Source organism: Dryobates pubescens, chromosome 12, assembly GCF_014839835.1.
Source record: "Dryobates pubescens isolate bDryPub1 chromosome 12, bDryPub1.pri, whole genome shotgun sequence".
Taxonomy (NCBI): Eukaryota; Metazoa; Chordata; class Aves; order Piciformes; family Picidae; genus Dryobates; species Dryobates pubescens.
Window position 1 is genome coordinate 11557676 of NC_071623.1, and position 18123 is coordinate 11575798.

Here is an 18123-nt window from a genome sequence, read left to right on the forward strand (position 1 = left end):
ATGGCACAATGATGGGTACAAGAAAGACTGAATTAACTGTAGAAAGAATGCACAAAATTGAGAATAGTCAAAGTCTGAAGTTTCATACTTAGACTTAAACATAGGCTTTAAGGCTTTGAAGTCAGGTGGGATTGTAATTTTAAAATTTATTATAGTAATTTTGCAGCAGAATTTTGGAAATAATTACTTCATCTAATGTTCTATTACTTCATCACTTGCTTCATGTGCCTCACCATTATGAAGCCATTATAATACAACAGTCTAGTAATATTCAACATTATTACAGCCCCCTGTTTATGTAGTTTCTAAATTTGTACTCTCTTCAAGAGATCAAGCATGGCTAACAAGATTAATTTCCGCCATCAACTGTCTCTGAGGTCAAGGGTCTTCAACAGAAGATTTTAAATCAACATTATACAGTAGTTGCTGATAGTAACTTAAAAATAATTATGTATTACTTGAGGTGCTCCTTCATAGCATTATGAATAATACAAAGATAATATAATCATGTAAAATGAAATAATATTGGTTAATTAAGACACTAAAATTCTAGACCAGATTTGAATCTTTATTACAGAAACTACTGCTAAAAGAAAATGGTAAAACAGTGGACATACTAGCTATTGTGAACAACTCTGCCAGGTCTACAGTGCATAATAAAACAGGGTACAATAAGTTTTTGTATAATGCTCATTTTGACTTTTAAAATGCAGCTTCACAAAAAACTTCTATTCTAAAATAGAATGCAAAGTTTCTAGGCTTGTTCTGTTGTAACTGACACTTTATTTTCTGCATCAGATATTACTCATAAGGACACTTCAGACAAAGCAATACATTTCACCGTCATCTGAGCTTTTGGAAGAGAATTTAAGTTTATATTCTGAACTTCTGTCTATAATGTTATTTCATATTTGTATGCTGTTATTGTGTTTCTGTATTAATGTGAACAATTTTAGAACAGATGTGTGAAATATAAGATAGTGTGTGTGTGTTTTTTTATATATATATATAAAACACACACACACACATGTTTTATAGACATTTTCTGTCCATAAATGAACATCAGAGAATTAGGCACATCCCATCATATTACAATATAATTTTGAAACATTTCTTGAATTGTATTGTATTGAACATAACTTCACTTGCTGTCTTTCCATTAACTATAAAATGTAACTTCAGTTTGCATATTCATTAAGTTTAGCTTCTGCTTTTCTCCTGCTACCATGTGCTCAGCATAATCAGTTCTGCTGCCAGAAAGTATATGCATTTTTCAGAAATATCAATGAGAGTCAAGTAGAATAGGATGTCTTTTAAAATGTGCAAATAAGCCAAGCTGCAATGAGATAATTACATTTCATTAAAGTGATTTTTCTTCTTAAATGTGTTATTCTTTCCCCCAGTGACTAACAGTATTATTTCAAATGATCCAACCATACAGGCAGGACAAAATATATCACGTTGTAATGTCTATATGTCAAAATATGACATATGCAGTTTTTTAGAGAGATTGGATTAAGAACACAAATTTTGTTCTAAGATAGTGTTCTGAAAGTGCACTGATAAAGTTATATGAAAATGCCGTGTCTTTGAAACAAAGTCTGTTTAGAGCTGACTAGAAACCAATTAACTGAAAGAAGCAAACATAGATCTAATGAAAGCATTCAGTGTTATCACTAGATTAATTCTCTAGTTTTACCAAGCAAACAGTACTATGACTGTCATCAAGCAATATCCGTTGTGTTCAGTGCTGCCCTCCTTCCTTCCCTGATTTTTAAATTCACCCTGCTTATTCTTTTAGATTCATTGAAGGAAAATTTGACTAGGAGGCTATTTACTCTTAAAAATAACTTATCTGGAGAAGTAAGGGCACTGCAATGTTTCTAACTGATGCTTTTTTCTGCAGCATGCTTGCAATTCCATCTCAGTCCAGACTGACATTCCAGTGTCAAAACAATGTTTTTGTTAAGCAATCCTATTTTTCTTAATTTAAAATTCTTAATCCTTCATGTTCTTAGTGTTCATATTTGTTTCTCAAAACTTACAATGACAGAATTTTTTATATATTTTTAGCCAAGAAGTTCAAGAAATTTGTTAGAACCTGAGAGAATTCAGTAAAATAAAATAAAATAAAATACAATAAAGAATTTGAAGATTAGGGCACAGATGATTTGATATGGAGGGCCCATCACAGGTAAAGAAATGCAGATCAGTTAGTAACCACAATGTAGCACATAAATCAGTAAAAATCAAAGTACAGTCTCACTCTAGGAGCAGAGAATGCAAACCCTGCCCACAGTTTTGAGGACTCTTAAAATGGAAGACAATTCTGAAAAAGATAAGAAAGAGAAAAGTAGACAATGGAAAGTGGTAAAGAGTCATTCGTGCCTGGAGTTCACAGTATCACAGTATCACAGTAACTAAGGTTGGAAGAGACCCCAAGGATCATCAAGTCCAACCTGTTCCAACAGACCTCACAACTTGACCATGGCACCAAGTGCCACCTCCAATCTCCCCTTGAACACCTCCAGGGACGGCGACTCCACCACCTCCCTGGGCAGCCCATTCCAATGATGAATGACTCGCTCAGTGAAGAAATTTTTCCTCACCTCGAGTCTAAACCTCCCCTGGCACAGTTGACTCTGTGTTTTTGTGACACAGACAAAGGAGTTACCAAAATCCTTTGCAGACATACTAAGAAATGGAGGATATGCTTCCTTTGTGGCTTGCTTCAATATAGCTGTCACTAAAATTCCGCACCCATAGTATAAGAAATATATTGTCAAGATGGACCAAGGCAGGAATTCCAAGGCAGGAATTCCAACTCATCTGTAATTTCTTTATAAATAAAATTAAGCAGTGACTATGAATAAGGAAGCACATAAAAACAAACCAACAAACACCCCCCACCCACCCCCACCCCCGATGACAACAAAACACATGGAAAACTTCAGTGTTTTCTGTAGCTTTGAAAAATAAACAGGAATTCTACTACAGAAAAACTTGTCAACCTAGACGTAGTGTCACAGAACACAATAGTGTACGACACGTAGTATCGTAGAATCACAGAATTGCAGGGGCTGGAAGGGAGCTCAAAAGATCATCTAGTCCAATTCCCCTGCCAGAGCAGGATCACCTACACCAGATTACACAGGTCAGCAGTGTTTCAAATATAAACAAAGTACAAATGTCCATTAAAACTGTTTGCCTGCATGTCAATTAAAAAATTATTTATTTTTTTATTAATTAGCATGAAATAGTCAATTTATTCCATGAAACTGCCTCTTTCATGGATTTTAGAGACTCTAAAGAAATAAAAATGGTACAACAAATGTAAGGGATTTGTATATTATTTACTTTTATAGTAAAATGATTATCAGCATGATACATTTATTCCTCTACCTTTCTTAAAGCTTGGAGCAGACCACCATAAAGTCTCTTTTATACTTTGTTGTTCATCATGAAAGAAACTACAGTAGTAATTTCAACAGATCAAGTTTTGACATAAAAAGCCTCAACAACATGACAAGCTCTTGGCTATAAACTAAACATCACCTCTAGTTGGTACTTGCTGATAAATAATTTAGACTTTTCAAACTGTCAAAGTTGCTATGCTCCAAAAGCATAATTTCCTCTAGGAAAACCATCAGTTCACCAGAATTAACTGTTGCATGGCTTTTATATTGCTATTTTAAAAACAAAGTATGTATTGTTTGGGTCATTACATTTCCTTTTTAAGGCAAGCAAACTGATACAAAGATGACAAGTTTATCAGCCTAATTTCATTGACTTGATATTTCAGCATAGGTTTTGATTATTCAAACCTACAAAACCACTCCTTGGTGGCATCTTGCGGAACAGTCAGACATAAAAGCACTCTCACACGCCTTCCATTGCTTACGGCAGCGTTGGGAAAGGGTTTTGAGAATCATTAGTCTTGTGTAACAGAAGCCATTGCTGAAGGATTTACAGTTACAAAAGAGCTAATGAAATAGGGTAGTGATAGTAAATGTAGGATGTACCAGAGCAGGTTTTATTTGGGACAGCTAAAGGTAGCAGTAATATCACAAGGTACCTTCAGAGGTGGATGAGTTTCTCTGCATCTCTGAATCTCTGACACTCAGTAGTAAGACAAGGGCTAACAAAAGACTCAAAAGAAAAAATACTGTCAGTCATCATAAATGAGATTGGTTTGTCTTCCAGAAATCAAAGCTATGCACAAATAATGGGACCAGTATGCTTGAGTATCCACTTTAATTGAAGTGTACATTTTTTATAATACTCTAAAATAATCAAGATAAATCCCCCCAAATCATTACAACTAATCACAATCACTGTTATCAGTCTACTCCTACACAATTTGTTCTGTATTCACTACAACCACAATGTTTGCAACCAGTATGATCCTAGCTCTGATCTCTTGACTGAAAGCCCAGCTAAAACCTAGGCTCTGCACTGCCAGACAACATGCAATTGCCAACACTCCTTGTCCTGTTTCCTGAGATCTGCTCTACGCTTATACAAGAGCTACAAAATATTTATTCATTCAGAACAAATTTTAATATGTGCTAAGGATTGTGGTACATAAAACTCTCTTGAATGGTTTAACCATATTAACTGAATTTACATGGAAGTATGCTCTCTGGAAAGTTAGGGTGTATTAAATCAGATTTAAACAATTCAGGTATGTTACCACTATCTGCATGCCTGCTACATTCTGTCTCTCTACGTGACATAACAGCTTGGTGAAATACATGAACTGATAAGCTTATTTGAAATGAAAAATAAAGAATAAAATAATCTAGCCAAACCATGCATTTTTTAATAACCACCCATAACTGGTGAAACTCATACCCAGCTCCCTTGACTACGCTACTTATATGGACAAACACACACATCTATGAATATGCCTGTAAAGGTTGCCAATAAAAAGAAAATCACTGTTTAAATACCTAAATGCCAGACAATTCACCAGGACCTGACAAAAAACTACCATCAAAACTTAGGATATGTACATTGAGCTAACATGGGTTTTAGACAGTTTTTAAGGGCTGATATTGATCCTTTTGCTGTCTGCTCTATATCAACATTCAGATTTCATAATGCAGGATTCTATCATTCAGATTTGTGGTAGGTTGGGCTTGTTTGGTTGGTTTTGGTTTTTTTTTTCCCCCAAACAATTCCATTTTAAAAGAAACATTAACTTGCTGTTTTTTCCAGTGTGTTCCCTGTATGTCTTCACTTTATGGCTTTAATCTAAAATTAAAAGCTTTATGTGATGAGTAGAGTTTAAAAAATCTGTTGGGATGAAAGGTTCTAGATAACATTAATAAAGCTATCCATGAAAACAGTTTCATCTTTCCCCAATTCTTTTATGCAATTATTCATAGTAGTTAATTACAAATCAAAAGATCTAGGAAGACTCCCAGGCTTGCCAGTCATTAAGTGACACAGTTCAAGTCTGAGAAATTTGTTGTATCTTCACATATATATATCAACTCCCACAGATTTAACCTCTGTTCTCCTTTACATTAGACACTCATTTAGTCTCTCATTTCCCCCCAAAAATACATGGTCATAGTAACAAGTTTATTTGCACTATGGTAAAAGCATTTATATATCTGCTGAATCTGAAGTGTGTTATCTGCATGTATCACTGATTATAAATGACCAGATTAGCCTTGAAAGTAACAAAAATTCATTAACCTGAGGAAAAAATATATCCTCCATTATGTCTATTTTTTATACACCTATACAAAAAACACAGAAACACAGAATATTAAGGGCTGGAAGGTTTCTTGAAAGATCATCTAGTCCAACTCCCCTGCCAGAGCAGGATCACCTATACCAGGTCACACAAGAACATATCCAGTTGGGTTTTGAATATCTCCAGAGACATGCTTGTGGAATGGATATAAACTTCAGTCTCTTTCTCAGATCCCCATATATCTCCATATAACCTCTATAACCACTTGAACTGGGGAGGATGAATCCCCCTTAAAAGGGAGGGGCAGGTACAGTCAAGTATCACAAAGTTTGACTGATCCAGTTTAGAACATTGTTTTCTCCAAGACAAAGAAAAAAAATCTTGTCTATCCATTCTTGTAATGTATAAAAATGATGTCATTATGCATCTGCATGTGTTAATAGTTATTTCAAAAAGTTTCATAATGAAATATCTGAAAAATCCATCCTAATTAATTAACAACCAGAATGAATTTGGTTATCTGAATAAACAGTTCATTTATAATAAAACCTAAATAGAAGCTATGAATTGTCATCTAATGGTGCAAGAGTAGGCAGAACTACCCTAGCCGCTTTAAATTTATTATTTCTTATAGGCTTCAGACATTTAATGTCCCACTGCCAGTATCAACACATTAATTAAAATCTTGTAATAGGATACAGTGAATCGGGAATATAGAATAATGAAGATCTCTGTGTAGCAGAGAAGAATTAAATAACTGATATAATTATGAAATACTTCTTACGGCTTGACATGACAAGAAAATGTTTTCATCTCAAATTCAGCATAAACCATTTTGGTATTTCATCACTTTGATTAGTAATAAGAATGACAGTGACAACTCTCTTAATAGGTAAAAAAAAGTCTTTAGGAATCTCATATGTCCAGAAATGTATTATTGTTAAAGATTACAGTGTTATTTAGTATTTTGCTTGGCATAAAAAAAGAAAGAGTAACTATTTCACTAGGATGTTCTGTTATTAAATTAAAATCAAGTCTTTCCATTGCTGCATTACTTCAGTCAGGAAAGGCCCATGAATTTCTTTTGAAGCTGAACTTAAACCAAAAAAAAAGGCCCAAATGCTTGATTCAAAGCTCTCATATATTATTTGAAACATTTCTACCAAAAACTTAGAAACTGTGTAAAAAAAACCCTGAAATCCATGGGTTATTACAGAGCTTAGGTTTTCTTTCTTAGGGGCAGCAGCTTGCAGCACTCAGAGGTGTTTGATAAGAGGATAATACTCTGTAAAAAGAAAACCTATAAGCTTCTCTGAATAAGTAAGAGCTGATGGCATTTGCGTAGGCTGGCTATCATGTTTAGAATGTTTTAGTGCTTAGTTCAGAACATTTAGTCAAAGTACTAGGGATGTGTAAAATTGTGATGAGAATAGTAATAAATAATAAAATAAAGACTGTAGTTGGTTGTTTGTTTTTTTTTAAAAACATAATAGCAAGAGCTTACATGCTTTTGGCACTAATAAAATATTAGCCAATATTACATTCTTGTCATATATCTATCCTTTCAGACATGCCTTTGCATTATGAAGGACTTTGTAGTATCTACCGTAATCATTCTAATTAAAGATTCCTGTAAAACAACATTAAATTGGTTTCTAATTAAATCCACATTCTATATTTTCTATATCTAGAATCATTAAACAATCATAGATAATCTCTTTGAACAGAAAGAATTGCTACATTTCTACTTTTTCTCTGAGAATACTTCATAACACTAAAAACCACTGGTCACAACTGAACCAGAAGGAACAAAGTTGACCCAAATGGAACAAAACTGAACCTATGAAGGACACAATTATTATATTTTTTTAAAAGAGGTCACAGGGGGAAACAGTAAATATCCACCCACTTACCACTGTGCTTTTGTGGTATGAGAATATGTGGCCTCAAACATTAAAACGCCTTTTTTTTTTCTCCAATATCCTCTGATTTCATTTATGTTGTATTCCAGAAAGAACTCTTTAAATTCAGTGGTTATTAAATCATCAATATCCATATAATCCAATTTGGATATAAAAGAGATAAATTATTAGCATGACCATGACTTTCAGCACTGAAACCTCACTCCTCTATCTCTTTCTCCTTTAAACATCTGCAAGTCAAAAAGGTGATATTCCTGACATCATGGTGCAGTAGAGGTAAAGTCTAGAGAAGACATGAGTCATTCATAAGGTTTTTAGAGGCTTGGATAAGTGCTCTAAAGTGTAAGTGTCCCATAAGTCAATTATCTGAAAAAGTTAAGAGATTTGAAACTTACAAGCAGTTTCTATACCTACAGTATCCTCAAAAACTGAATATCATAGCATCATAGAATTGTTAAGGCTGGAAGGGACCTCAAGGATCATCTAGTTCCAACCCACCTCCCATGGCCAGGGACACCTCACACTACATCAGGATGCACATCGAGACTGGCCTCAAAAACCTCCAGGGATGGGGCTTCTACCAGCTCCCTGGGCAACCTGTTCCAGTGTCTCACCACCCTCATGGTGAAAAACTTCTTCTTAACATCCAATCTGAATCTACCCCTTCTATTTTTCTCCCATTCCCCTAGTTCTACGACTACCTGATATACCTAATATAATTAATAACACCACCCAATAATAGAAAAAACTTCCTGATATTTTTGAGGTGGTCTCTGGCCTTAAAAATAAACATCATATTCTTGATATTTATATCTGTAAGTGAAATGAAATATTATTAAAATAACAAGATTATTAAAACCAATATTATTAAAATAACAAGATTACAGAAAATAAGGTAAAGTCCAGCACTTGTTTGTTTAGTGAAAAGTACCCATCACTGGCAAGTCCCAATAGATTAGCATCATGAACACAAAGAAATTGTTTCAAAATTCAGACCCAGACCCAAAATATTTTATTATTAAAACCCAAACAAAGGAACCCAAACAAACCAAACAAAAAAGGACACTTTTAAAAAATGTAATAAATTTAAGTTTTATTGGTGCTAACTCTAGACTGCTGAGCAATTCTGAACATGAGTGTAAATGATGAATATGCTTGATGTTCTGTATTTTAAAAAAAAGGATACCATTTCTTAAATTCTCAGGTAATGATTCAGGAATGCAACATGACAGCCTACATCTGAAACTACTGATGAATTCCTCTTTTTGTAGCTGTCTGTTTAGCCTTTATCTGTGGCACACAAACACACACACACACACACAATTATTGTTTGTTTCTTTGCTGCATACTAACCTGGCACTAATTTCCAGTACTTTTTATTTGCATATGAAATGGAATGTAGATTGGGGCTGCAAGGAAGACCACAAGAAAAAAGAAGAAAGTGAACAACCAATTTTAGATAGATGCTTGCAAATGATATTCTCATATTTAGCCGTGGGAAGATTCAAACATAAAATACAGCACCTGAGCTGTCTTGATGATGGTATTTCAGTTTGCATAATTGAGAACACCTTTTTCAGAAAGAGAAATAGGTACAGGAAATTAATCAAGTTGTCCAGCTATCATATGAAAGCAGATTAGGAAACTGCAGGTTTAGTTACCAAATTAAATCCAATTGGGAAAATTACATCAGCCTGTAAGAATAGAGGGGGATAAACACCAGGGAGTAGATAAAAGTGAACTACAACTCATTCTTGGCACAAAAGTAAATAAACTAAGTGAAAATGCAGGAAGTTGAAGTCAGCACAGACTGAGGAGTGAAGAGACAGAAAAGCCTTTCATTCAGAATAATGAGAGTAAAAAAAAAAATAAAATATATATTTTCAACTACTTTCAAGATAGAGTTGAACATGTTTCAAAGGGATTATATGATGTGCTATCTGTAAAATATCCTTTTAAATCCTGTCTGCTAATCACAAAAGAAGTCAATTACAAATTCTTTAAAAAGTGAAATGTGATTTCTTTCAGTAGTGTGAGTTCTTCTTTCAAAAAGTCTTAGTGTAAAATTTACAGTAAGACTATTTAAGTATTCATGACACGAAATAGAAACAATTCTATTATTAAATTTTGCTCACATTATCTATAATGCATAAATGTTGTTTAGTTTCATGCCATTGTGCAGTGAAAAGGAACCCACCTCCCCTCCCCAAATACACATAAAAGAAACTAATTACCTCTTAACCTATATTAACATAATCACCTAATCATACTGTTGACTGTTTCATTTTGCATTAACATGTGACTCTATGTATTTACTGAATGTTAATGACCACATTAATGTTTACTTTTCCAAAGCAGTCTTACCTAGAAATAGTATTACACTGAAAGTTTTGTATGTATATATACTTATATATATACACACATATTTTTTTTTTCTCAAAACAGTTCCTCATTGAATAGAAAACTATTCACTTGCTTGTGAAAGCATTTTCAAACAAATCCTGTTAATTCTGAATATGGTTCAGTAAGCAGCATGATCTCATTAATGAAACAAGTTGCTAATCTAGTAAATAAAATGTTCAGCTGTTTTAACTTTATCAAATGGAAATTCTAATCACCTCTTCTGTCAGCCTTACAGAAGCCTAATACTTTTCAAACAAGACCCAGTAAAATATGGAAACAAGGAAGAGAATAGGGAAAAATGAAACTTTAGTCTAAATGTTCTTTCACAAATAAATGTTAACTCACATTAAAAACTGTATTCTTGAGTTTAGTTAGAATATTTTTACACTGTGCAAAAAAATCATTAGAAAGGTAGTTTATTGAACTGAATAAATGTTTGAGAGACAAACTTGTGAGTTCCTAGGATTTCTAACACAAGGGGAAAAGGAAAAGATTGATGTACTGCAAAAAGAAAATCATAGAAATGTAATCATATTCAAAATGTTCTCATATATTGTATAGGAATATAACAAATGGGTAACAGATGAGAAGGAGGCTAGGTCAAAGGGAAACAAAACAAAAGCATTCCTCTTCTATACTGAAATCTAAACTTCTGCATAATGACATAATCTCAGGGTCTTTCAGTTTGATGTTCAATTCAGAATGAATTTCTTTCTCAGTGATGAGAAGAAAATGATGTTTCTATTCTGTCAGGACTGTGAAATGTGCTACACATACAGTTATAACATGCCCTTAGTCTGGACATTGTCAAAAATCAACCTTTTCTCAGAGAGGAAATACTGTTTCAGAAAGGGGTTAGAAAACAGGAGACGAAGCTGCTCAAGAATACCAGAGAAGTGCTGAGAATGGTAACAGAGAGAACACAATGAAACTGTATCACTACTCATCATGTAGAAACACCTCTTACTTTAGTATTTGCAGGTTTTTCAAACAAATGCTTTAAACTGTGGAACAGAGAGAAGGAAAATTTCAGTGGAAACATGAACAAGCTCAGCTACCGCTATACACACAAAAAAGAACATCCTAAACTCACTGATGCCATTTGATTTTGTCAGCCAGATCTTAGGCTTCTTCAGTGTTCAAAGGGTTGACAGCATATATATGTTATTACATAACACTTGCATCTTTTTTATCTACCTGCACCACATGATTTGCTTTCCTTTCCAGTTCAGTAATTTTACCATTATGAAACAGCAATCTAAAGCTTAAAAAGGTGATTTTAGACATTAAAATTCCAAAACTAATGATTTTCTTTTTTAAACTGTTAGCCAAAAAGTAGATTAGTGTTGCATTTAAAGCAAAACTGTACCTTCAATATTTAGGTATCCCCAACTTATTTCAACCTGAAATCCAGTAACTCAGTCCTGGAATTCAAATGTACAAATGCTGAATAGTTTAATAGATTTGTTTTCATTTGGTTTGGGTTTTTTTTCGTTATGCCCAGGTAGTAATTTATAACATGAAACCAGAAATTACTCAAGCTGTGTTATTCATCTGAACCTATCAACTTGCAAAACATCGGTTTAGAATTAATTCTTTGTACTCATTCCATTTTCAATCATGCAAGGAGGAAATGAAAAACTACAAAGAAACCAGAGTCATTATTTTCCTTACGATGGTCAAAGCCCTCACAAGATGAAAAGCACAGAAATAGGAACTGGACAGATAGGAACTAAGTGGCTATTCTGTCACACTGCATTTCACAAAATGTATCCTCAAGGTTCTCTTATTAAAACATGAAACAGGCAAAATAAGCAATACTTGCAAGACACAGTTCATGGAATATCTCTTGCACAGTTCAATGGTTAACCACATTTCTTCCACAAGATTTCAAAATTAAATCTGATACTTCTGATGGTCACAAGGATCAAATGGGAACCAATGAGCACTTTAAATAAAACACCAAAGTTAGTTACAATGTTTCATTAGAAATATCTGACCAAAATTGTCACTGGCCACTCAACACAAGAAATCCTTAAATGAAATAACTGCATAGCGTACCCCAACCTGCAAATTTCTAATCACTGCAGAAAACAAAACAAAACAAAACAACCCACCAGCACCACCACAAAAAAAACCAAACCAACAAACAAACAAAAAACAAGCCAGGAAATAAGTTAAACAAATCATACCTGGAGAAACTGGCTAGTTTTTGCATGACCCATGTCTCCAGCCTCTATCTGTGCTCTTGAAAGCTTTTCTTCAGTTTCTGTTAGCCAGTGGCTAAATTTCTTCATGTCAGAATGAAACAGCCGCCACTTTTCCAAAGACTTGTCAAACCGTCTGCAAGTATAAAAGGAGATGAAGTTATTATCTATTGATATTCTATTTCTAGATACAGAGAAGGAAAAAGAAAAACACACACACACAAAAAAAAAAAAAAAATCACAGAATGTTAGGCATTGGAAGGCACTTTGAAGGATCATCTAGTCCAACCCACCTGCCAGAGCAGGATCACATAGAGTAGATCACACAGGAACACATCCAAGTGGCTTTTGGATATCTCTAGAGAATGAGACTCCACAACCACCCCAGTGTTCTGTCACCCTCACAGTGAAAAAAAAAATAATTCCCTCACATTTCCATGGAACTTCCTATGCCTCTACTTCCATCCATTGCCCCTTGTCCTGTCATTTGGCATCACTGAGAAGAGCCTGGCTCCACCCTCTTGGGACTCACCCTTTACTTATTTACGAACATTAATGAGGTCACCCCTTATTCTCCCCTCCAAACTGAAGCGCCTCGGCTCCGTCAGTCTCTCCTTGGAATCGTATTGAATCTCCCTTAATCGTATTGACTATTTCAGGTTGAATTAACTGTGACGGTGATGGCATCATGTATTAACATCCTTAACAGAAACTGTAGTATTTCTGAATGATGGAATTATTATTGTGTGCCACAAATTAGTATCTTATAATTTTAAAAATATATATTTTTTCACTTATTCAAATGAATTCCATGGTCAAAACACATTTAAAATTTATTAACTTTTATTTAAATTAAAGTTTATTTAAATTTGTTAACAGCTGTATTAACCCTCATTAACATCATGGGTACAATACAGGACTTGGTGTAACAGTGTATACTTCTGTCAGGTTACATAGATGCTAGCATGAAGGGAACACTAGTACTGAGAAAAGGCTCCTCACACACCTCAGCAGATTGCTGTAGCTACTAACACTGCAAACGGCCACTGCTGGCTAACACTACTGGCATTGTGGCTAGACAATGATTTTTAGACCCTTTTCAAAGGGAAAATAGCCTAAATTATCTGTGATGCATTTGCTCTAAGATCAGAAATCTAGGATAAAAAAAAATCAAGACACACCATTACATCTTTCTTTTCCCCCCAGTTTTAGTCCCATGATCCTATTATGATTAAAGGATTTTTAAAAATAGGAATATGAATTATAATATTATATAGAATACCTATGCAAACCACTGGGGTTTTTTTTAATAAAAAATTCTTGTAGTCAGAGACTACCTCAAAGGATCTCAGGCATACACACTATATTTCCGCTCCACTTTTACTGCCTCTCCAACAGACACAAAAGTCCATTTATTATTATTGCAAAGAAAATGCAATTCTCTTCAAAGAAATTTCTACTTGCATTGTGTAGAGGGACCTTTTATTAAAGCCATATATATATATGTGTGTGTGTGTGTGTGTGTCACTTCCATTTGAAAATTTGATATAGTTATGCAAAGGGGAAAAAAAAAAATAAAAAAGAAAACTGCCAGAAATAACAGGATGATTGAAACAAAATAGAAATATCAAAAAATAAGGGTTTGTACAGAAAGCAAGAATGAAAAGTATTACTATCACTGTGCACTACATAAAAGATCATGTAAGCACTTCTGGCATTTTGGGAAGATTTAATCTCTTTTTGCCCAGAGTGACTGATTGATCTTCTGGTTCAAGATCTGTTTGCTCCTACCAAATGCTAAGGAAATAAAATGAAGACAGAATTAGGAGTTCATTTTATTTTTTTTTCCCCACATGGTGTATGTCCTCAGGAATTCAGTTATGTTGTGTTTTGGATTGATGTTGAAATGTGACCACTAATCAGAGATTAGCTAGAATGTTTTGTTAGCAGATCATCATTAAACATGCTACTGTTTAGTTTAATAATCCTCTGTCACAGGATTATGATAGGTTTTAGGGTGTGCTTAAAGGATAAACCCAAAGATGCTCAATTATTTTTCTATGAATAAATCTATTTCTGTATGGATAAAGTCTACACCTGTTTGAATGCTAAACAATTTAATTCACCAACTGAAATCACATTACTGTAAGGGAAATCAGACCACCTCTTCAATAGTATTGATGATTTTTATTTTTTTCAGAAGACAACATAATTTGTTCTTCTAGTCTATTGGTTCTATACACTCACCTTAGTTTTAAAAGCTTTTAATACCATGCAGTGCTGAACACGCCCTTACAAAGATCCGGTTTTCTTACTTCTAACATGTTGCATATGGTAATCGCTTCTGATTAATAATACGTGAAACAGGTTTGGACCATCAAGCAGTGACACAGTCACTTTGTATTTATTCCATTACATTAAATATATGATAGGGGGAAATATGAGGCATAAAAAAATCCCCACAGTTAGCAATCAATGAGATTTTTTTATTTGTTTTTTTAACAGAATCATAGAATAGTTAAGGTTGGAAAAGACTTGTAAGATCACTAAGTCCAACTGTCAATCCAATACTACCGTGACCACTGAATCTTGCTCCAAAATGCTACATTCACACACTTTTTTGAACACCTCCAGGGACAGGGGCTCCACCACTTCCCTGGGCATCTTCTTGCAATATTCAACCACTCTTTGAGTGATTTTTCCCCTAATATCCAATCTAAACCTTCCCTGGCACAACTTTAGGCCATTTCCTCTTGTCCTATTGCTTGTTGCTTGAAAGAGCAAACCAACACCCACCTCACTACTACCACATTTCAGGTAGTTGTAGAGAGCAATAATCTCTCCCTCTCAACCTTCTCTTCTCCAGACAAACATTCCCAGTTCCCTCAGTTGCTGCTCATATTTTCCAGAACCCTCACCAGAGATATTGCCTTTCTCTGGACATGCTCCAGTGCCTCAACGTCTCTTTTATACTGTGACATCCAAAACTGAACACAGTACTTAAGGTGCAGCTTCACTAATGCCAGGTATAGGAGGCACGATCACTTCCGTAATCCTGCTGGCCACACTTTCATTTCTTAGCCATCTGAGCATGCTGATGGCTCAAGTTCAGATGACTGTCCACCAGCATCCTCAGGTCCTTTTCTGCCAAGTATCTTTCCAGCCACTTTTCCCTGAGCCTGTAGCATTGCATGGGGTTGTTGTGGTCCAAGTATAGGACCCAGCACACAGCTCTGTTAAACTTCATAGAAATTACCTTGGCCCATCAATCTAGCCTGTTCAGATCCCTTTGCAGAATTTCCCTACCCTCAAGCAGATCAACATGCCCACCCAATTTAGTTTCCTCTGCAAACTTACTGAGGGTGTGCTTGATCCCTTCAGCTGAATAATTGGTAGAGGTATTAAATGAGAATGGCCCCAAAACCAAGCCTTGAGGAACACCACTGGAGACTGTCTTCCAGCTGCATTTAACTCCATTCACCACAACTCTCTGGACCCAGTCATCCATCCAGTTTCTGACCCAGCAAAGAGTACATCTGTCGAAGCCATGAGCAACCAGCTTCTCCAGCAGAATACTGAGAGAGAGCGTCAAATGCTTTGCTGAAGTCCAGATAAACAACATCCACAGCCTTTCCCTCATCTACTGTGTGGGTCACTGGTCATAGAATGAGATGAGCTTGATCAAGCAGGGTCTGCCTTTCATTTGCCCATGCTAGCTGGGCCTGATCCCCTGGTTGTCCCACACATGCTGTGTGAGTTCATTCAGGGTGAACCTTTCCACAATCTTTCCTTGCACTAAGGTCAGATTGGCAGACTGTCCCTTCCTGGATCCTCTTTCTGGTCCTTCTTGTAGATGGGCATCACACTGGCAACCTCCCCTCTGAACCAGGACTTTTGACTGGCAGATGATGGAGGGTGTCTTGGCAAGCTTCTTTGCAGCTCCCTCAGCACTCTTGGGTGGATCCTATCTGGACTGCACAATTTTCCAGACAGCATAGGAGGTCACCAAGTGCTTCCGCCTGGATTGTGAAGGATGTATTCTGCTCTCTGTCCCTGTCTTCTAGCTCAGGGGGCTGAATACCCTGAGGATAGGTGGTCTGACTATTAAAAGACTGAGGCAAAGAAGGCATTGAGTACCTCAGCCTTCTCATCCTTAGTGCTAATGTTCCCCCCTGCATCCAATAAAGGTGTTTGTTGCATTTTTTACCAAAAAAAAGCCCAACAAACAAAACCCCCACACTTGATCAAAAAAGTAGTTGAGATAAAAGTATTCCTTGTATTGTTCATTCGGTTCATTCACAAGATATTGAAGGAAAAATAATTATTATTTGATTAAAACTTTTTAAAAGCACATTTTAAAAGAATAGAGAAGACTTTTCTGAGGCTAAATTCTGGATAGGAGAGTAGTCTTCCAACTGTCTGTGAACTGACTTTTTCTGTTCCTCAAGTACAACTTGATTCATGGGCCCTGAGGTTAATAGCTGCTGAACACCAGAACCTTTGTTTGATTTAAAATAAAGCAGTTACTGCTTAGTCCTGCTCAGTCCAAACATGCATTCCAAAACACTCTAATAAATAACAACCTGTTCAGTAAATTTCATTGGAAATGGACACAGACAAACAGTCAGAATAGATCAGGCAATCTTTTTTTTCTATCAATTTTAATACAGTTGCCATGCCTGATAAAGTCACAACAGAAAAAAAAAAAGGGGGTCAGAGCTCAGCACTGATTGAGCAAATCACTCATGCCATTAATAGAGATGACACATAGAGATGGAGTCTCTGAATACATCATAGTATTCAGGACACGGAATCTTACTAGCAAAAAGTAAGAAATATTAAGGGAAAAAAAAAAAAGAAGACGACTTAAAGATCAAAAAGTAGTTTATGGAAGGATTCCTTTAAGCCTTTATGGGCTGACAGCTTCCCACAGCAGCTGACACAAGTCTCTTTGCTTCCTATAAATTCAAGCTGTAGTAAGTTTTTAGTATCCTGTGAAACTGTTATTTAAATAGCATTCTTAGGTTTTATATTGGAACACAGTATCAACCATCTAAGAAACTGTTAGAAAAGCACAAATACTAAATAACCAGTGCAAAAACCCTGTGTCTATTTAAGAAGAAAAAATAAATGCAGAGATTTATAACAACTTCTACATAGTACACTTGGTGGAATATTGCTGTTAAGTCATCAAAATGAGTACTACAAGCTATTTTTCAGGATTAAGCAGAGCTCATGCACTCAAAATATTTTTATTTTTAATACATTAGGGAAAAGCATAATTTGAAAACATTTTCTGAAAAAGTGTTATGGTAATAAAACATCTCCTACACTGCTGTAATGTCTTACACCACTGCAGCTTTCTTCTATGCTCTCTTCCCTTCATATACTACAACCTTAGAATAGAATAAACCGGGTTGGAAGAGACCTTCAAGATCATTGCGTCCAACCCATCAACCAATCCAACCCACCTAAACAACTAACCCATGGCACCAAGCACTCCATCAAATCTCCTCCTGAAAACCTCCAATGACGGCAACTCCACCCCCTCCCCAGGCAGCCCATTCCAATGGGCAATCACTCTCTCTGTATAGAACTTCCTCACATCCAACCTAAACCTCCCCTTCTTGAGACTGCTAGGTATTTGTTTCCACCTTTGCCTTATCAACTGTGTCCTTTGCATTTTTCTATTTGTATTAAGCAGTGTCAACTGGAGGCATCACAGTCTTCAAATCAAATGTGATCTATTTTTCATTGCTGTTACAAAACCTGGCTACAATCACAGTAAGAAAGATTTCTTTAAAGAAATACACTTAGATTCCCAGCTGTGCTTAGCTACAGATGAACTCAAGAGTTGTTGACTGAGAGGGGATCTGATCAATGT

At 35.4% G+C, this 18123-nt stretch overlaps 1 protein-coding gene across 7 annotated transcripts in view; it reads right to left on the reverse strand.

Annotated features, from left to right (window-relative positions):
* The window catches only part of DMD (dystrophin), a 1125431-nt gene that overhangs the window by 554636 nt on the left and 552672 nt on the right, over positions 1-18123 (reverse strand). For all 7 annotated transcript variants that reach the window (XM_054165808.1, XM_054165807.1, XM_054165806.1 and 4 more), the window contains one exon: positions 12225-12375. In XM_054165808.1, coding sequence (XP_054021783.1) covers positions 12225-12375 — 151 coding nt within the window. The remainder of the gene's footprint in view (positions 1-12224; positions 12376-18123) is intronic.